General features: G+C 37.4%; 1 protein-coding gene across 1 annotated transcript in view; it reads left to right on the forward strand.

Annotated features, from left to right (window-relative positions):
• The window catches only part of RNF169 (ring finger protein 169), an 82,006-nt gene that overhangs the window by 38,041 nt on the left and 22,082 nt on the right, over nucleotides 1-21,883 (forward strand). The window contains exons 3-4 of the mRNA XM_028115877.2: nucleotides 16,087-16,233; nucleotides 19,994-20,112. Of these exons, the coding sequence (XP_027971678.1) occupies nucleotides 16,087-16,233; nucleotides 19,994-20,112 (266 nt within the window). The remainder of the gene's footprint in view (nucleotides 1-16,086; nucleotides 16,234-19,993; nucleotides 20,113-21,883) is intronic.

Consider the following 21,883-nt stretch of genomic DNA (forward strand, 5'->3'; position numbering starts at 1 on the left):
CTAGCATACCAGTCAAGCTGGGAAGCTAGGGAGTGGTGGTCTAAATGTGAGAGGCTCAAAAGTGAGACCGGGAGGTAGTTTAGTTACTGGACCGGAGAATGTTTATAAGAGTATGATCAGGGAGTAGACAACTGAAGTAGGAAAAAAGAAAAGACTTATTTAGGAGGAAGTAAAGGAACTGAGAGAGTATACTGATACTGAATTCTTTAGGAATGATCATTGGAGTAGTTGGAGAGAAACATAAGTGCTAAGTTTTTCTGTGAATAAGGGGAATTGACAAAGAGATAGGTAGGTGTCTACCGCAAAGAGGGCTTGTGGGTGTTACAGTCTGATGGTAAATGCTTCAGAGAAGCTAGGATTTTTGAGGAATAGTATGATCTCTTCTGTAACTTGCTCTTTTTTTTTTCACTACAATATGTGTTTTTTTTTTTTTTTTTTTTTGTGGGAGGTAAGGCTTTCGTATAGATATTATTCATCCAGGATGGTATTTCATAGTATGGATGAGGCATAATTCACTTAACTATTCCATTATCATTAGTCATTTAAATTCTTTCCAATTTCTCCCAGTTTTAAAGAGATGTTATACTGAATACACATGAATATATGTGAGCAAATACTTCCTTTAGTTTAGATTCCTAGAATTGAAAGTTCAGGGTCAAATGGTATATACACTTCGTATTTTGGTGGATATTAACAAATTGCCTTTTATTTTTTTAATTAAGATTTTATTTATTTATTTAAGAGAGAGAGAGAGCCAGCACAAGTGAGGGGAGGGGCACAGGGAGAGGGAGAAGCAGACTCCCCGCTGAGCAGGGAGTCTGACATATGGCCCTCCATCCCAGGACCCTAGGAAGCCTGTTAACCAACTGAGCCACCCAGGTGCCCCAACAAATTGCCTTTTTAAAAAGACTTTTTCAACTAACACTCTCACCAACAGTAAAAGAGAGTCCCCTTTCTTTAAATCTTTGCCAAACTTTTATCATGATTTTTAATATTTTGCTAATCTGCTAGATAAAAATGATATCTCATTGTTTTAATTTACATTTTCCTGATTACTAGCTAGGAGGAGCATCTTATATTTGCTGGTCATTTATATTTTTTCTGTGCATTGCTTGTTCACAATCTTTGAATGTGAAAACCAGTTCTGTCTTTAGAGCATTTGTAAACTTGACTACTAATGGCATGCTTTTTTTTTCTGTGCTTTTATAGATGTATTATATTGAAAAAAGTTTCTGTCTTCTTTTTTCCCTGACATTTTATGGGGTTTTTAAGTGGAAGGAGAAAATTAGCATGTGCTCAGTCCTCTATCTTGTTACATTGCTTGAGGAAATAATTTTGTTGTATTCATTCTTTAATATGTGTGTGTATGTATATGTATATACGTGTGTGTGTGTATATAGTGTATGTACACATTCTTGTTATATTCTTGTCTACAGTAAATGTTGCAATCAAAAAATAAATTTAGCAAGAAATTATTTCAATATTGATATCTTTGTTTCTATTCTATGTGAGACCATTAGTCATTTTTGTCTTTTGAAAAAATTGATTCATCTCTGTACGTTCTATTTATTGGTTGGATTAAACTTATTATTTACACCATTATTTCTTCTGCTTATATAGTTTGTTAGATGCTTAATTTTGACCACGTGTTTAAATAGTTGCTTTATGTTAGAGTTAGGAAACATAATCCACATGCTCTTGTTTGTCTTCTTTGAATCATTGGACTCTGAAAGGTTGAAAGTAGGGGGAAAAAAACAGCCTCTGCTTCTAGACTGCTTATCTCCCTGGTTTCTGTAGTGGGAAAGGTGAACTGTTCTCGATAATTTTGTGGGTCACATGAGTGGTTTAGGCTTTCTCTGAACTGGTTTACTGACCTATCCATTTTCTTTTTTCTCCCTCCCTAATGGTTCATTTTTGAGGAGTATTTTTCTCCCCATTGCTGGTTGACTTATTCAAGTAGTAAGCATGCAGTTCTTAGTCCTTAGAGCACAGGGTAATCAGATATGGTCAATGGGTTACTGAAGTGAATAATGTCTCTATAAGGCAGACACTAACTTTTGTGAAGGAATTTTTAAAGGTAAGTAAACTTTTAGGATGTAATTGTTTTTGAAATTATATATCTTTAAAGTCTCTTCTGTTGGGGCGCCTGGGTGGCTCAGTTGGTTAAGCGACTGCCTTTGCTCAGGTCATGATCCCCAGGGTCCTGGGACTGAGTTCCGCATCGGGCTCCCTGCTCAGCGGGGGAGCCGGATTCTTCCTCTGCCTGCTGCTCCCCCTGCTTGTGCTCTCTCTCTCTCTGACAGATAAATAAAATAAAATCTTTAAAGTCTCTTTTATTATCTTTATGCCATGAACTTAAAATATAATGCACTTTATTAAAACTAGAACGTTTCATGGAGGGCCTGGGTGGCTCATTCGATTAAGTGTCTCCCGCTCAGGTCATGATCCCAGGGTCCTGATCCGGCTTCCTGCTCATCGAGGAGCCTGCTTCTCCCTTTGCCCCTCCCCCTGCTCATGCTCTCTGTCTCTCTCTCTCTCTCTAGAACATTTCACTTAAATCTGTTTGGCTATTCATTGCATCATGAGCTGAATGTTGAGCTGGCCTTAGGCACCCCCCACCTTTTTAAAAATCCGCTTATTTTAAAAGGAGCTTGTATTTACCTACAAAGTTTAAAATATGTTCTGGCACACTTCAGAAGCAGCAGAGTGCTCGTTTAAATTTTTCTTTCCTATTAGATTGTAAAATCTTTCAAGGTGGATCTGTTTGTTTAGTCTCTTTAACTCTCCACTGCCTGTAGGATACTGTCATCTCTACTGATCCATGGGACGTACGGTCCATGACCCCCAGTGGGTGCCCGAAACTGTGGATGGTACCAAACGTTGTATATACTGTGGTTTTTCCTGCACATACATATTTATGATAAAGTTTAATTTATAAATTAGGCACAGTAAGAGATTAACAATGATACCTGATAATAAAATAGAGCAATTATAACAATATACTGTAATAAAAGTTCTGTGAATGTGGTCTCTCTCTCTCTCTCTCTCAAAATATTGTTCTGTACTTACCCTTCTCATGATAATGTAGATGATAAACTACCTACGTGATGAGATGAAGTGAGGTGAGTAGGCACTGACTGTGATGCAGCATTAGGCTGCTATTGACCTGATGATATGTCAAAAGGAGGATCATTTGCTTCCAGACTGTGGTTGACTGAAACTGCCCACAGCGAAATCTTGGATGGGAAGGGAGTAGGGGTGGTTTACGGTAGTATCTTGCACATAGGTAGTCACTGAATGCTGACTGAATCGATTGGTCAGTCATCTAGTTTGAAAGTTCCTTCTTTTAAGATAAATGACTCGTGTAGGGATATATAGCTGGCACACAATAGAACTAGATATGTTTGAAGATTTCTAGAGTTCTTTTTGCTACAATATTTGTTATTTTTTTCTTATTCCTCGGAAGTGTTATTTTGTAATCTTTGTGGAAATGCCTGCTTTTGGCAGGTGCTGATGTGCCTATTTCTAGAACCAGAAAATAGATACAGTATCTCATAGTACATCTTTAAGGGAAGGTAAGCTATGTGGTATTAAGAAGGAAAAACTCTCAAAACAATAGTTGTAATTTTGACTGCCTGAGGGAAGAACAGTTAGCCATTGCTGAAAATCTAAAAATGTTAAACCTGGTTGTTTTCTTCTTTTGCTACTTGCAACTATTCAGACAAGGTCAGGAGCAACTTTATCAAGGAAAGACTTTTCAAAGAAAATAACATTTGGGAAAGTCAAAGCCTGATCAAATGTAATTAAAATAGCAGGCTATTCAAGTGATTTCTGCCATGTGCTGTCTTTCCTTGTCTCTTTGATTTGTGAGAGAAGATCAGTAGTTATAAGATCATTGAATTAGTATAATAGTTTTTATGGTTTAGAGAATAGTTTAAATAAAGTCATTTTAATGCTACTTGTGAAAACCAAACTAGAGAATTTTGTAGAGCAGTTGCAACTCTTATTTAAAAAAAATATATTTTATGTTGTAAAAATATCTGATTAGTAAAGATTTTAATAAATTTTTTTCCTGCTTATAAAAGTAAACAGAATTGTAAAAAGGAAAGAAGTTTGGGTAATGAACTTCAGTAATCTTGCCACCTAATAACCACATTTACATGTTTATCATAAATTTAAGCTTAAGACTTTTCACAAAAGAGATTTGGAATCATACTATACAAGCCATTTTTTAAAAGTATTTTTACTTATTTTTGCGAGAAAGAGAGAGGGAGAGGGGGAGAGGGAGAGCACGAGCAGAGCGAGGGGCAGAGGGAGAAGCAGACTCCCCGCTGAGCAGGGAGCCCAATGCAGGACTTGGTCCCAGGACCCCGGGATCATGACCTGAGCCGGAGGCAGATGCTTAACCGACTGAGCCACCCAGGCGCCCTATACAAGCCATTTTTACTGATCTTTTTATTCAACATATCATATGAAACTTCCCATATCAATAAATTTAGATCCATGCCAACATTTTTAATGATTATATAGAATAACAAAATATCACTGTAATATATCACATATACGCCAATATTTTCCTTAAGCCAAAACCATTCAAGAATGAGAAATAACTTTTAAAAATGATATTTCAAAAGATTCCACAAGATAATTTTTAAAATTTCTCATCTCTAGCCAGATTTGTGTGAAAATTCACAGGTAATCTGCTTTCAGTGGAATTGCAAGCATGGTTATATTTTTCTAGATACAAATGAGAGTTTAAAGTCTCCTTTGCTGCTGCTTACATCTGAGACTCAATTTTTTTGTTTCTCTTAAACTGAAAAATAATGCATGTGTTCTACAGGTCACAATACAGATGTGGTGTGGATAATTTACACTACGATGAATGACATTATATTATTATGAGTAAGAGCCAACTGTCTGAGTTTAAATCCTGGCTCTGCATGTGAATTCGGGCAAGTTAGCTAGTCTCTCTATGTCATAGTTCTTCATCTGTAAAATGGACACCATAGTACTTAGCTTATAGGGTGATTGTGAAATAGTGCCTGGCACATAGTAATCCATATATAAGGATTATTATTATTCTTTAAAATTTGGAATTCTGAAAAATCTAACACAAAGTAACCCCCTCCATTGCTGCCATGTGTTTGTTTGAGTGAGCAATGACTGACCATCAAAAAGTCATAGTTGGAAGCTGGAAAGTTTAGTGGTATGAACCAAATGAATTCAAATATTCTTGAACTTTTGAAGAAGGCCTGTCTTTGCCTTTTCATAATTGATTACTTAGAGATCTTTCTTTCTACTTCTCATATGTGAGTTCCCTCCCATTCACTCAGTCTTTTAGCTTGGTAAAAATAGAGTATCTGCTGGTTCAATTTATGTGTAAACTTGAATGCCTGCAATTACTTTTATATGCATTTCTGCATAATGCATGTAATTTAAAACCTGTATTGGAGTAATTTTAAATACTTATTACATAAAGGAGAAAATTTGTAAAATGTTATCTTGGCATAAATATATGTGCTTAATTCTAAACATAACATTAAAATTGAAAGGTGTTTGCGAATTTAAAGTGAAGGGAGTATAGTATCATCAATATGATATCTTTAAAATTAGGTAAGAATCATAAGAGCAAATCAGTTGCTCTGGTGCTATTTATGTGATTGCTCAAGTGGAAATCATGGCTTTAGCCTTGTATGCAAGAGATCATTTGCTATGATTCAGGATGCTGTGAAATGGAAACTGCAGGTAGTCCTAGTTTACCCAAAATGCTTTATTTTTGGTGGCAGCATCAGCAATAATCACCAGTTAGACCCTATAGAAGTGGTAACTGTTAGTATCAAATGAGAGTCTAGGAAACAGATAGAAGATACAAAGCATTGACTGCTCTAGACACCGAAGTAAATTAAAATGTTCTGACACTATTTTGATTAACAGGTTCATTATGCTTGAAGTAATGGTTCTGAAGCAGTGGTATTATACTCCTACTTTATCAGCTTATATTCCTTTCATAACCTCCCTAAGAATTTAAAATATTTTTAATACCTTCTATTAAAGAAAAAGCCCTACACATCAACAAAAATGTATTCAACCCATTTATTGAGATGGTGATATTTATTGGGTACAACCTTATGGGCTATAAGTGTATGATTTGTAAAATTGTTAAAAATATGTTGAAAATTAACTTAAAAGATTCCCATTACCACTTGGTGAACGTCGTAGGGGTCTAGGGCCCCAGTTTGAGATGCTTTGGCCCAGAGATAACTAGAAAATGTAGAAAATGAGTTAAATGTCTGTAACCCGTATAATTAACTGAATGTTCTCATATATCATCATCTTAATTTATAGGAAAACTTTGCAGGCAGATGAATGAAACACCATGAAGCTGTAGGGTCCTACAGTTGTCACAAACTATTTTTGTAGTCTGTCATTGGGCAGTGGACCATTTTACCAATTCAGATAAGAAAATGAAAAAATTATGGATGAATGAGCTTCTTGTCTTTAAAGTGCCATCAGGCAGCCCTCCTCCCACCAGCCCTGTGTTCTTGGCACTGTCGGGTTGGTTGGTTACCTTCTGTTGTGGATTTGAGAGAAGCTCCCCGAAAGCATGGGGACTAGTCAGTCACCACAACAGTACAGTTTGTATCACAGAGAGTATTTGTTGGAAGGACCTTTTCAAAATCTTTTAGTCCAACCTTATTGTTCACTTAATTACATTCTACAAGAATGTAAGCCCAATGCGAACCACTTTGTCGTCTTTGATCAGGGCTATATCCTCAGCACTAACAATATGCCTGACATGTAGACTCTAGTGTTCTGTAATTATTTGTGAAACTGAGCTTTCTGAACACAGATACCAGTCTAGAACTCAAGCAGGAGAGGGGAAATCAGGGATGAATAGGACACAGTTCCGTGGTCCCCTTCAAAAGAAGCTCATAGTGTCTAGGGGCCAAGAGATTTGAAAACAAGAAACTAAATGCAAGTAATTTATTTAAAAAATCCATGATGGGGGGTGGGGGGATGGGTTAGCCTGGTGATGGGTATTAAAGAGGGCATGTTCTGCGCGGAGCACTGGGGGTTATGCACAAACAATGAAGCATGCATGGAACACTACATCCAAAACTACTGATGTAATGTATGGTGATTAACATAACAATAAAAATTTAAAGTAAAAAAAGAAAGAGAAGAGAGTCCATCCTAATGATAAAAAAAAAATCCATGATAGAAGTACTTTCTGGATGTTATTAAATATACCTGAAAATATTTCATTTGAAATAGTTTTTGGTGTATATATATATATATATATATATATATGTTTTATTTTATCTCTAAGCATGGCTAGTTAACATTCGAAGTACTCATAGGGAATACACACTTTGATTATGGAGCCCTCGAAAGACTGTAATCAGAACCTTCACTTCATAGACTCTGATAAGCCCTTCTATTATTTCTATAATCATCTAGCGCCTGAGGTTTGTTAACTAGCATAACAGATGTTAGAAATGATTTCAAAATTTTTAATTTTTGTAATATTCAAACAAATATAAAAGTGAAGAGAACAATAAAATGAATGCCTGGATACTGGTTACCCAGATTCTACAATTTTAAAGATAATTTTTCATGGTGAAACGAGTATTGTTCAAGACAGATGGATTAGCTACAAATATTGCACAGGCATGTCCGCCCTTGCATGAGTAGGATTTAAGAATCTCACATTTAGTGAGCTCAGTAGCCTGTTCTATCTATGGAACATTGCCCTGTGGCTAGGAACTTTGTTTGGCTTTGTGTTTAGCTGTTAGTGGAAAATTCACTTACCTGATTCTGACCAGATTAGTTGAATCCTGCTTCTAAAACATTGCCTTGAGTGAACCTATCATGCAAGATATTTATTGTGGTATCTAAGAGGATAGAAAGCTGGCTGGAACTTCATGATACTTACGGAATAGGTTATATGACACTTAACATTTTTTAAGTGCTATAAAATATATATAACATAAAATTTGCCATTTTAACCATTTTAAAGTGTACAGTTCAGTACCCTTAAGTACATTCACAGTGTTGTGCAACCAGTACTGCTATCTTTTTTTCATCACTCCAAACAGAAACCCTGTACCCATTAATCAATATCTCCCCATTTCTCCATCCCCCCTAGCCCCTGGTAACCTCTAACCTAACTTCCTATTTCTACGGATTTGCCTATTCTAGATTTGTAAAGATTTTATTTATTTATTTGTCAGAGAGAGAGAGCACAAAAAGGGGGAGCGGCAGACAGGAGAGGGAGAAGCAGGCTTCCCACCGAGCAGGGAGCCCGATGCAGGGCTCGATCCCAGGACCCTGGGACCGTGACCTGAGCCGAAGGCAGATGCTTAGCAACTGAGCCACCCAGGTGCCCCTTGCCTATTCTAGATTTGTAAATGGAATCATACCGTATTTGTTCTTTTGGTCTGCTTATTTCACATAGCATAATGTTTTGGAGGTTTGTCATGTTGCATGTTTTAGTACTTCATTTCTTCTTATGGCTGAATAACATACCATTTTTGGACATATCACATCTTGTTTATCCAGTCATCTCTTGAACACTTGGGTTGTTCCCACTTTTTGGCAGTTGTGATTAATGCTGCAATACACATTGGTGTATGAGTATTTGTTTTGGGTTTCGGTTTTCAGGTTTTTTGGGTATATACCTAGGAGTAGAATTACTGGGTCATATGGATAATTGTAGTTTCAATTTTTTGAGAAATTGTCAAAACTTTTCCATAGCAGCTGCACCATTTTACATTCCTACCGGCAAAGTCTTAGGGCTCCAATTTCTCCACATCCTTGTTGGTACTTGTTATTTTTTCTTTAAAAATGTTTTTATGATAGTCATTCTGATGGGTATCTCATAACGATTTTGATTTGCATTTCCCTAATGAATAATGATGTTGAGCACCTTGTCGTGTGCTTATTGACCATCTGTATCTCTTTGGAGAAATATCTATTCAAGTCCTTTGCTTACTTTTGAGCTGGGTTGTGTTGTAAGAGCTCTTTATGTATGTTGACTGTTAAATCCTTATCAGTAATATCATTTACAAATATTTTCTCCCACTCTCTAGGTCATCTTTTTACTTTATCGATAATGTCCTTTGCACAAAGTTTTTAATTTGGCTGAAGTCCAGTGTATCTCTTTTTTTCTTTTCTCTTTGGCTTTTTGAATCAGCACAGTTACATTGAGATTCATTCACTTTGTTGCATGCATCAGTACTTTATTTTTTTTTTTTTTTGCTGAGTAGTATTTCATTGTATGGATATGTCACAGTCTGTTTACCTTGTATGCCCATTGATCAACATTTGGGTTATTTCCAGCTCTTGGCCATTACAAATAAAGCTGCTATGAACATTCATGTATGTCTTTGTATAGATAAATCTTTTTCTCTTATAAGGGAAAATATTTAGGTGTGAAATGGCTGGATCATATGGTAGATGTGTGTTTTGTTTTTTAAGAAACTGCCAAACTTTTCCAAAGTGGTTTTACTATTTTAACTCCTACCCTTAGGGTATGAAAGTTCTGGTTTCTGTCAATCTTCACCAACATTTGGTATGGTTAGTTTTTTAATTTTAGCTATTCTAATTGGTGTATAGTGGTATTTCATCGTAGTTTTAAAAATTTGCATTTCCCTAATGACTAAAGATGTTGAACATCTTTTCATGTGTTTAGTTGCTTTCCATGTATTTTCTTTGGTTTAATGTCTGTTCAGATCTTTTGCCTTATTTTTAAAGTCAGTCATGAACTTTCTTGCTTTTCAATTTTGAGTGATCTTTGTATATTCTGGATACAAATCTTTTATCAGGTGTATGCTTTGCAAATGTTTTTCTCAGTCTGTGTCAGTGTTTTCATTCTCTTAGAATCTTTTGAAGAGCAGGAGCTTTTAACGTTCATGAAAGATAGTTTATAAGTTTTTTTCTCTTTGTAGATTGTACTTTTAGTGTTATATTTAAGAATTCTTTGCCCAGCCTGAGTTCACAGAGATTTTCTCCTGTGTTTTTCTCCTGGAAGCTTTTTAGTTTTAGGCTTTACATTTAGGTCTATGATCCATTTCGAGTTAATTTTTATACATGGTGTGAGTATAGATCCAAGTTCCTTTTTGTGCATATGGATATGAAGTCGTTCTAGCAGTGACTATCCCTTCTCCATTGGATTGCCTTTGTACTGTTGTCAAAAATCAGTTATCTATATATTTGTGGGTTTATTTCTAAACTCTGTATTCTATCTGTACCATTGATCTGTTTATTTTTATACCATTACCATGCTGTTTTGATGGAATATTGTAGCTTTATAACAAGTCTTGAAATCTGGTCATACTAATCCTCCAAATTGTTCTTTTCCACTTTTGCAAGTTATCTTGGCTATTCTTCCTTCTCTATATAAGCATCTGAATTTTGGTATCAGCTTGCTAATTCCTACAAAAAAAGCCTTCTGGGATTTTGATTGGGATTGCATTGAATCTATAGATCAATTTGGGGAAAATTGGCATCTCAATAATATTAAGTCTTCAGACCCATCAACATGATATATCCTAATTTTTTAGGTCTTCTTTAATTTCTGTCAACAGTGTTTGTGTTTGCAGTTTCCACATCTTTTGTCAGATTTATCTTAGGTATTTCACATTTTTGACATTATTGTAAATGGTATTTTAAAATTTTCATTTTCTAATTGTTCATGCGAGTACACGAAAATACAATTCATTTTTATATTTTGCTCTTCTATCCATTCTATCTTAGAACCTTGCTAAGACTCATTTAGTAGTTCTAGTAGCTTTTTCGTAGATTCTAGTGGATGTTCTAGATGGAGGATTATGTTGTCTGTGAATAATGAATGTTATTACTGGGGAACTTTACTACCAGATTTCAGGAATTGCTATAATGCTAGTCATTAAGACAGTATGGTATTGGCATAAGGAAAAGACATACAGAGCAATGGAATAGAATAGAATATAGTCCTGGAATAGACCCACTCATATATAGTCAACTGACGTTCATAAAGGCACAAAAGTAATTCAGTGGCAAAAGAATAGTCTTGTCCACAGTTGTGCTGGAACAAACTGAATATCCTCTGAATATGTAAAAGTGAATCTTTTTTTTTTTTTAAGATTTTATTTATTTATTCATGAGAGACAAAGAGAGAGAGAGGCAGAGGCAGAGGGAGAAGCATGTTCCCCGCCGAGCAGGGAGCCCGATGTGGGACTCGATCCCAGGACCCTGGGATCATGACCTGAGCCAAAGGCAGACGCTTAACCGACTGAGCCACCCAGGCGTCCCAATGTAAAAGTGAATCTTGATCTCTATACAATATACGAAAATTAGTTCAAAATAGGTCATAGACTAAACTTAAAAGCTAAAATTATGCAGAAGAAGACATAGAAGAAAAGGTTTTGACTTTGGGGTAGGCAAAGATTTTTAGACAGGAACACAAAAAATCCTAATCACAAAAGAAAAAAATTGATATATTGGACTTTATCAAAGTTAAAATTTTTACTTATTAAGGAAATAAAAATTAAAAAAATCAGAAAATGTTCTCAAAATGTATATCTAATAATGGACTTGTATCAGAATTTGTAAAGAGCTCTTGCACCTGGCAAGCAATAAGGTTAAAAAAAATAGTAAGAGTGAAAGGTTTGGCAAGACACTTCACAAAAGAAGATATGCTTCTAAACACATGAAAAGATGCTCAGCATAATTAGCCAGCAGGTAAATAGTTATTAAAGCCACAATGGGATGGCCCCTTATAACCTCTAGAATGGCTAAAATTAAAAGGCTGACAATTCCATGAGTGAGAATGAATATGAGACTATGAATCAGCTGAAACTCTCATGCATTGCTAGTGGGAGTCTAAAATGGTATGACCACAATGGGAAACATTTTGACAATTGCGTTATAATTTTAAACATATACTCACTATGTAACCCAGCAATTCCACTTGTAGCTGTTTAGCCAGTCAAAATAAAACATCTGTCCACAAAAAGACAGGTGACTTTTTTTTAAATTTTATTTTAGTATGTTATGTTAGTCACCATACAGTACATCATTAGTTTTTGACGTAGTGATCCACGATCCATTGTCTTCATATAACACCCAGTGCTCCATGCAGTCCGTGCCCTCCTTAATACCCATCACCAGGCTGACCCATCACCCCCTCCCCTCTAACACCCTCAGTTTGTTTCTCAGAGTCCACAGTCTCTCATGGTTCGTCTCTCCCTCCGATTTTCCCCCCTTCATTTTTCCCTTCCTTCTCATGTCCTCTGTGCTGTTCCTTATGTTCCACAAATAAGTGAAACCATATGATAATTGACTTATTTCATGTAGCATAATCTCCTCCGGTCCCATCCACGTTGATGTAAAAGTTGGGTATTCATCCTTTCTGATGGCTGAGTGATATTCCATTGTATATATGGACCACATCTTCTTTTTTTTTTTTAAAGATTTTATTTATTTATTTGACAGAGAGAGACACAGCAAGAGAGGGAACACAGGCAGGGGGAGTGGGAGAGGGAGGAGCAGGCTTCCCGCCGAGCAGGGAGCCCGATGCGGGGCTCGATCCCAGGACCCTGGGATCATGACCTGGGCCAAAGGCAGACGCTTAACGACAGCCACCCAGGCGCCCCTGGACCACATCTTCTTTATCCATTCGTCTGTTGAAGGGCATCTCGGCTCTTTCCACAGTTTGGCTATTGCAGACATTGCTGCTATGAACACTGGGGTGCATATGGCCCTTCTTTTCACTACATCTGTAAAAGACATGTTTTTTTTTTTTAGCAGCTTTATTCATAATAGTCCCAAACTAAATACAACCCAAATGTACAACACTTGAATGGATCAACAAATTTTGGTGCCCCCAGGTGCGCTAGTTTTGACAATTGAAGGGGGCACCTGGGTGGCTCAGTCGGTTAAGCGTCTGCCTTTGGCTCAGGTCATGATCTCAGGGTCCTGGGATCGAGTCCCGCATCGGGCTCCCTGCTCAGCGGGGAGCCTGCTTCTCCCTCTGCCTACTTCTCCCCCTGCTTGTGCTCTCTCTCTCTCTCTGACAAATAAATAAAATCTTAAAAAAAACTAGTAGGCAAAGTAAAGATATTTTCAGGAAAAAAATTACATGGTATTTCTTGGTAGTGTGACTGGGTATGAGATGAATGTACAGAAGTCAATAGTTTTTCTCTAATAATTAGCATCTAAAAACGGAAGCAGTAAAAATCATTCCATTTACAGTAGTGGGCAGCTTCACGTTGGTGCAGCTTGAGATCTGGTTTAGCTCTACCGCCTGCCTCTTGCTGTTAGAATTGGGCTCTTCTGTTATTGCTGTGGCAGTGCCCACCACGGGAACTTGCTCAAGTTGTACAAGCCAGCGTGAGGGGTATTTAACACCCTGCAGAGCAAACTTTGGTCCATGGGAGGTAGGAGTCAGTAGATATATGCTTCCCTTTTTTTTCTCACTTCAGACTGGCGGGCTTGAGATGCATTTCATGCAATTTCTCATATTGTCTTCTGTAGCCGATTACTGGACCAACTGTCACACCACTTTTATTGGCTTTCTTTCCTTGTTATGTTACTCTGTTCAGCTCCCCATAACAAAGAATTATGTGGCCCAAAAGTACTGAGGTTGAGAAACCCTGGTATCTGAAGACAGTGGTTTGCTTTAAAATTCAAGCTCTTCAGTATTCAATCTCTGCGACTTTTAACCGCTAAGTGTTAATTTTTGTGTCTACAAAATGATAATGATGGATACATACAGAGTCCTTAATGTTTAAATGAGGGTAGCTCTATAAACTTAATGCCAGGAGCAAAGAAGAGTTCAGTACAGAGCAGCTATTGATATTTCTTTTTCGAGTGTATATGCTATTTTCTGACATACCCTGAGGCATTTTCCCTGAATATGAAAACTCTTTCCTAGAGACCAAGTTCTCAAGTCCTTATAAAAAGCTATCAAAAGGGACAAGAAAATAACTTTTATAGAACCCAGTATAGAGAAGAAAGAAACAGGATTCATGTGAAGATTTAAATGCATATGTGGGTTTTTCAATTTTGTAAATTTTTAGCTGTGTTAAGATGACAGTGGGTTAGAGACTCAACATTGCAATGGAAAAAGTGGTTTTACCAGCCGTAGTTGTTGTCAGAGTTCATTGTCAAAAATTTTGAGAGCAGCAATAAGTATTATTAGGAAGCAGAAGGATACACTTTAAAACACTGGAAAAAGCAGAGGACATAGTATGTAAACACCATTAAGCACTAAACAAAACACTAAAATATATACAATAGGAAATTTAATAGTTTAAAACAATAGCCGCACGTGTGTGTGTGTGTGTGTGTGTGTGTGTGTGTGTGTGTTGTTGTTGGGGGCTATATGGTGCATTTAGGAGGTTAAGTAGCAATCCCTGGCCTCCACCCACTGTCTACCAGTAGTACCCACCCCCCACACCCTCAGCTGTGACAACCAAAGGTTGTGTCCAGGCATTGTTAGATGTACCCTGGGACTAAAGTCATCTTCGGATGAGAACCACTGAGATAAGCCTAGATTTGAATTCTTGCTCCAGGACTATGGCTCTGTGAATTTGAACACATTACCTAACTCCTAGAACTTAGTTTTCTCACATGAGGCAATGTATATACAATGCTTAGCTCAGCACCTGACACCAAGGACTTCGATAAATGATAGCAATTCTTATGAAGCTAAAACGTGTTCTCTTTTTTGCCACTCTGCCTCCTTATGCTCTGAAAAGAAATGCCCCTTTGTGTAGCCTGTGGTCAATTTGTTGAACAAGAATTTCTCATCTAATATCATCAAAAGTCATTGAGTTTTCACGTGGGCAGTTAGCATAGATTTTAGGTTTGCTTTCTCCCTGGCTATGGATTTGCTTTTGTTCCTTTTGTGTTCTTGTTTGACTTGGGCCGAGTTGGGAGTACATTGTTTCATTTGAGCCTCTTCCTGACATAACATTGTGTATGGTGTTCTTTGTATATTCGTAACCTCTCGAATTAGACTCAGTGTATTAAAGACTAATTCAGGTCTGTAGGAATCAAACCTATAGAAACTGGAAAGATAAGACTAAATCTTAATTGTTGTTTATTGTTATTGTTTTTGCTTTTTAACCCTGAGGCAACAGCCAATGAAAAATATTTGTTCTTTAGCTTTATTTTTTTTTTTGCAAATATGATTAAAAATATTAGTAGCCTGTAATTGCTTTGATATACGTTATGACATTTAAGTTTTATTAAAACCCCAGGCAGTGAAAAGAGAATAAAACAAGATTAAGAAAGGAAACTCTTAATGTACTATAAGTACACAGCAAGACACCACATTAAGTACTTCATATTATTATCTCATTTATTTCTTAAAACTATCTGCAAAGTAAGTAGCATTATCCCTATTTTGTAGGTGAGCATCTGATCCGTTCTGATGCTTCATCTGCCCAAGATCATATAGCTGTTAACTAAATGACAGAACCACCAGAACCCAGGTTTTTATTCCAAAGTTCATCTTATTTTCATACCGCCCTGCTGCCTCCCCCAATTTAGGAGCATAGGCCTGTGCCTTAAATTTCTTTGTAAACCATGTATTTTGACCTGCCCTCTGGACCACAAGATAATAGCATAAACTGCAGAACATTGGAACTGTGATAATTTTTTTCTGTTGCCTCTAGGACTGAAGACCTGTCTTGCCTCGCCCAGCTTCTCTGGCCTCCTATGGCCTACATCTCGGCTCTTCTCCTCACTTGATACAGTTATATCTGGTTTATGGGAATAAGGAACGTTTTTAGGTTCAACCTTCTTTGGCTAAGTGAATAAATCTTATTTTTTGATTATGTGTATTATCTTAGCTTTTACCATTTCATATTGCTCAAGAATGCAGAGCATTTAAATCTTAAGCCCTGCTGCAGTATATGTTCGGCAAGAGTCAAGCAAGTAAAAGCAGACTTACTTAAAAATTAAGAGGGCTTTATATCTAGTAAGAAAAATAGTCTGAAACTGCCATGTGATCTGTTCGTTCTGATAGACTACTGAGTAAAAGATGTTTTGAAGTCTGCCTAAAACTCTCCTTCTCGGTGTGATTTGTATTTTTAGCTGAGAGAGGAGAAGTTACAAGAGGAGAAAACCTCTGAAGATCAAATCCACAAGCTGTTATCGGAGGATACGGAAACAGGGAAAAGGAAAATGGATGACCAGAAAAAGAGAGATGAGCCATTAGTACTGAAGACAGATCTGGAACATGTAAGTACATCACTGTTCTGATGGACAGCTGGCTCAAAATCAGTCATTAGCACAGGTGACACGGGTCTGAAAACCTGTGCTGGTGAGCTGTGAGAGCAGTAATAGTCGCTGACTGTGTAGTGTACCAGGAGTGAAGAACTTAGGGTCCAGATGGGAACTGGAGAGAATGACATGAATGGGACAATAGAGTTGTGTGGGAAGATTAAGGGAACAGTTGGGGAAAAACGTGAGTGAGGGGAAATACCTAGTATAGAATACTACTTGTGGAAATTTGTTACGTATGTTGTCATTTTGACTTATGTGTTGTTACTTGACATTTGAGTTTTGTACATCTTATATCCTCAACTAGGTTTCCTTAAAGCTTGTATTTGATTTCCCTCTATTCTTTTTAATGCCTTAAGCAACACAGTGCTAGATACAAAGTAGGTCTTCAATATTAGATTACTTAGTTTAAACTAACTCTAATTAGGCTTCTAATCTTGCCAAATTTTGCCCGAAGTTTTTTCATTACTTATTTACCAAGCGAATTACTGGAAAAGGTTATAAGTGGTATATTTAATGTATGTAAGAAAGCATTTTTGGAAGGCCCCCTGGATACTCAAATGGATAATTACAGTTGAGTTTTTTTCTTTAGTACATCATATTGGATCAGACATTTTCTATGGCTTGCTGTGTGTACTTAAGATAGCTTTAGAGTCATTATCTTTTAAACTAGTTTGTGATTTAGACTTGTTAGTATTTCAGGTTAACTTTCTAATTAGCTGGGATTAATAAAGCTTTACTGTATATAAGACGGACAACATAGAATAGGGGAAAACCAAATCTCTGCACCAGGATTCGGCCCCTTAAACAGGTCCCAGCATTGTAACAGACTGTACAACTTGGGCCAGGTTAGTTAATTTCACTGTGCTTTTGCTTCACTCTTTGCAAAGGCATTTTTCCTGAACTTGAGGAAATGAAATTATTTAAGCTTTCTTGGATCCATGGTATTTGCGGCTGTCAATTGTGTATTTTTGATCCCAGTTATAACAATAATAATTGTTATTATTTAATTCTTGTTAAAAGTAACCACTTGCATTTTGGAGGGTTTCACCCTTCTAAAAGATTCAACTTAACAAACATGAAATGCTTGCGTACTCTTAATGCTCTGTTCATTGGGAACTACAAAAGGAAAAAGACTGGAGAGGATGCAATTTAGCTAAGAAGACAAGAGTAAAATGTGATAACTTTGTGCATACAGTGTGTTTTCTGACTAATAGCCCCAACTGTGGTCTGTGATCTCTAGACTACAACTCTGCCTCTTCACCCCAACAGGGCTGTGCTTTAGATCCCTTAGGCAGAATGACCCAGAAGGACCTTTCTCTTTAGAACAAGCCGATCTTGACAAAGAGAGCTTACCCTCCGCTGGGGTCCTTTGATAGAAAGAACCTGCTGTTTTTGGCCTTGCCAGATCCAAGTTTCCTCTAGGAAATGATCTCTAGTATTAATTCATGTCAAGGCCAGGAAATGGCTCTAATTATTTTTTCTTTTGCCACTACCAGCATTTTATAATCTTGAAAGGAATGGTAACCTAATTGTAATCTTTTTTTTAAATTTAATTTTATTATGTTATGTTGGTCACCATACAATACATCATTAGTTTTTGATGTAGTGATCCACGATTCATTGTTTTCGTAATTGTAATCTTAAAAGGAATCAGGAAGTATAAATCCTCAGACTTTTTTTTTTTGCAGTAGTTTCACAAAATTTTATATGCAAAAACACATTGAATGAAGTTTTAGATTTTTGTGATTGTACCTCTTTTTCTGTTTGCTTTTGTCTTTTTTGAGGACTTTTAAAGGGCTCTGATTTTGCTTTAAATATGTCTTAAGAGTTTTTGGTATTGGAAAAATAATTTCATTTAGTCTGCCAAGACTACATTCAAATTGGGACCAAAGAGAGCCTCCAAGAGAGGCTCAGTGGAAAGCCAGCTGAAGGATTGTATTTTATATAGAGAACAATATGATTAGAGCTGAAGTGATCATTTTACTCTCCTGCATCAAAAGACTTGGTGATTCCCCATTTCCTATGGAATTAAATGGAAATTCTTTACCCCAACATTCAGGTCCTTAGTATTGTTCTAACTGATCTTCCCATCCTTACTCATGCCCCTAAATTCTAGGGAACAGAGCTGTTTGTGTTCCCCCAAATATATAACTTTATGCTTTTCCTCCTTAGAGACTTCGCTGTTGCATTTTCATCTAATTAAAATGCCACTCTGCTTACCTGTTGAAAGGCTACTCATCCCTCCGTAGCCAGGGCAAAAGCAGCCACCGTCCTGGAACCTGTAGGGATTCCTCACTTGTTTCTCCACTCCTTCCATCTACTCTCTCCCCTCCCAACTTTGTAAACTTGCAGGACTTATTTCATTCTCCATTACATTATGCTTGTGTATTTGTGTTTATCTACTAGATTTATAAGTTTGTTGAGTAAGGGAAATGTGTCCTAGCTATTTTAAAATCTCCCACAGTATCTTGTATATCACAAGTGTTTGATTCATGTTTATCAAGTTGAATTCAAATGGAGGGAGGAAAGTGCTTGTTCTAGAGGAAGATACTACCATCTGTTGTTATCAGTTTGGAGTGGAAATAAAAGACATGACAACTTATGATTTATTTTGGTACAGTTAATACCAGTAACAGTGTGAATTATTGGAAAACAATTTGGTATAACAGTTAGAGTCATAGCAAAGAGAAAGTGAAAAATTGCTCATCATCCAACAACTTAGAGATAACCCTTATGAACATTTTGGTAACTGTCCTTCTAGACTTCTTTTCTAAGTACGTATAAAGAAACTTCAAATGTAAATTGAAAGACTCAAAAAGAGTCTAAAATAAAATGAAGGTAACTGAATGAGTATCGACAAGATGGAAAAAGCTGACTCTAGGGGTATTTAGAAGCCCTTGCAGAGAAAGTGGCATATAAGTTGCCCCTGAAGGGCCAATGACTATTTTTTAGGCAAAGAATGTGGAATAGGAGTTACAGGCAAAGGGAATAGCGTGCCCAGAAGAGAGGCTTTGAAAGGCTATGATGGTACACGGAGAGTAGAGTAACAGGATTCTCTATCTGTGTGCTTGGTAGTGCGGTAGGATTAGAGGGAAGGAAGGCTGGCGAGAGCAAGACCAGTAAGTGGGTGATTGCAGCAGTCCAGGCGCAAGAGGATGAGAATCTAAGGAGAGGCGGTGGCAGTGAGTATACCTGGGAAGGCGTTAGATCTGAACGCATTTTAGGAGTAGAGTGGAACCGCCATGGAGGCAGCTTGGAGATGGACACTCTGGATTGAAGTGTTTCTTGATCCCTAGTGTTAGCTACTTATTAACTCTACAGTCTTAGGCACATTAACTATTCTGAGCCTCAGTTTGCCACCGGAAGACAGGTCATCCTTTCTTAATAGAGCTGATATTAAGCGCAAATGAAATAAAGTATCGAGAAGTATTGGGTGTGTTCAGAACCTCCATACAGTGTTATTGTGACTTTGAAGAAAGGGAAAGGAGAGAGTCAGAGATGACATTGAGGCTTCCAGCCGGGTTGGTAGCGGGGCTTAGAGAAGAAAAGAGTGAATTGAATTTTGGATATATTAAGTTTGAGCTACATTTGGGATGCCCCGATCGGGATCTCCAAGAGGCAGTTGGAAACAGGGGTGCTCCGTGAGAGACAGGGCCTACAGTAGCTGTGAAACAATAGACAAACAGACAGTGGTGTCTCCCTTGTCTCCTGCCAGTGTCCTGCGCGCCTCTCAGATTCAGAGAACGAAGAACCTTCCCGAGGAAAGATGACACAGACCCATCGCTCGGCATTTGTTTCCAAGAACAACTCCTACTCCTTAGCTTTCCTGGCAGGGTAAGAGACTGATACTGAATTCAGTCGCGTTCTTTCGTTTTGGAGTATGAGACTAAAGGGACTCGGGTGGGGAGCAAAAGTATTTGTTGCAGCCACTTTGCGGGGAGGTGGGAAAGGGGGAACGACGTGGGGATCGGTTTTCAAATATCCATTAGGAACAAGGGGCTGATCTAAAAGTGATTTTTACCTATTTCTGGCGTCCTCAGGGTAGGAATATGCTAATTCCTGTGCTGCGAAGTGTGACCTTTCTGTCCTTGGAGGGAACCACAAAGACAGCTTCTGCTAACAATATCCATCCATTCTCTCTGTGGACTTTTTTCTCTTAGTAGGAAGTGAGGCCAGAGTTCATTTTATTTTCAACGCCTAGAACTAAAATATATCTTGAATAGGTTTCAAGAGGACAAACTGAAAGGTTTGTAAGACCCTTGTCAAGGAATTTCTTGATCCTTTAGACTTTGCAGGCTGTGGGGAGGAAAAGAGGGAGAGGAAATGGAGGGATGTTGGATGACGGAGGGAATAATGAAGGGACTGGGGGAAGGAAAAGGAAGGATGGAAGGAAAAACAGGAGAGAGGGAAGGAAGGAAGGAAGAGGGGTACATAAATAGGAGGAAGGGAAGAAGAAGTGGAGGAGGGATGGTAGGAAGGAATCGTTCATTCAGCAGACATTCTGTGAACAGCTACTGTGTGCCATGCTCTCTGTTTCAATATAAAATGAAAAAACATCATCTTATGCCATTGTGTTGTCTGTTTCTGGTTAAAGCTGGCTTTACTCACCCTTATATCTGGGGTTCCTTTCCCCCTTCCCAGCAGTCCCATAAGGTAGATCTCTCTTTTTTGCTGCCCCTGTGGCCATACAGCTATTTATTTTATTCTTTTATTTTGAGGCTTTTTATTGCTAATCACTAATAAATGTGACCCCAAACAGCTTCCAACTCAAGAATGTTATAAAGTACGAACTATTGTGATCCCTGATGCAGTTTTTATATCTGGATCTTTTTTGTATGTGTTCTTTTGGAGCAGTCTGATTTTCCTGTTATTTCTGAGAGTAACATACACTAACCGCCCACCTTCCCTTAAATGCCTCCCCTTCTCCAGGTAATGGTAATTCCTTCTTCCAGGAAGGCTCTTTCCTGGAGTATTTATTCATTCATTTGACATTTGTTTAATGGTCACTGTATTGTAGCCACTTAGGTTTGATTGATGTAATCAGAACCCAATAAGTAAGATGTAAGCCAGCATACTTTCCATTTATGGTAAAGATGAAACTCTTACCTTGTGCATGTGAGCTTGAACTGAAGATGCCCTCTAAAGTTAAAAAATTCAAGATTGCTTGACTAAGAATTTTTCAGCTGCTGATTGTATATATGGAGTTCCCCCCATTTATAGCAGGCATATTTTAATGATTACGAGAGAGATCTGCTGACAAGAGAAAAAGATCATATCATTCATTCCAATGAAGTCACAATAAATACTCCCTAAAACAAATAAATGTTGCTTTTAGACAGTCTGTGATTAATTAATATCTCATAATTTGAAATGACTTGGAAAAAAGAGAGATTTTTATTAAAATCCAAATATGATGCCGAGGCCAAATTGCCCCAATTAGCTATCACCAATTCCAATCTCTACTCTACTCTTATAAATTCATTCTTATAAAGGAGGTAGCAGGTTAATATCTCATTACTTAGAAATGCCTAGCAAGGAACTTAGAAAATTCTTTCTAAAGGGTAAAACATAAAGCCTTTACGGAGGGGTTTGCTTTTTTAAATTT

This window comes from Eumetopias jubatus, unplaced genomic scaffold, assembly GCF_037043125.1.
Source record: "Eumetopias jubatus isolate StellerSeaLion01/CBP00866 unplaced genomic scaffold, mEumJub1_p1.0 scaffold_13, whole genome shotgun sequence".
Classification (NCBI taxonomy): domain Eukaryota; kingdom Metazoa; phylum Chordata; class Mammalia; order Carnivora; family Otariidae; genus Eumetopias; species Eumetopias jubatus.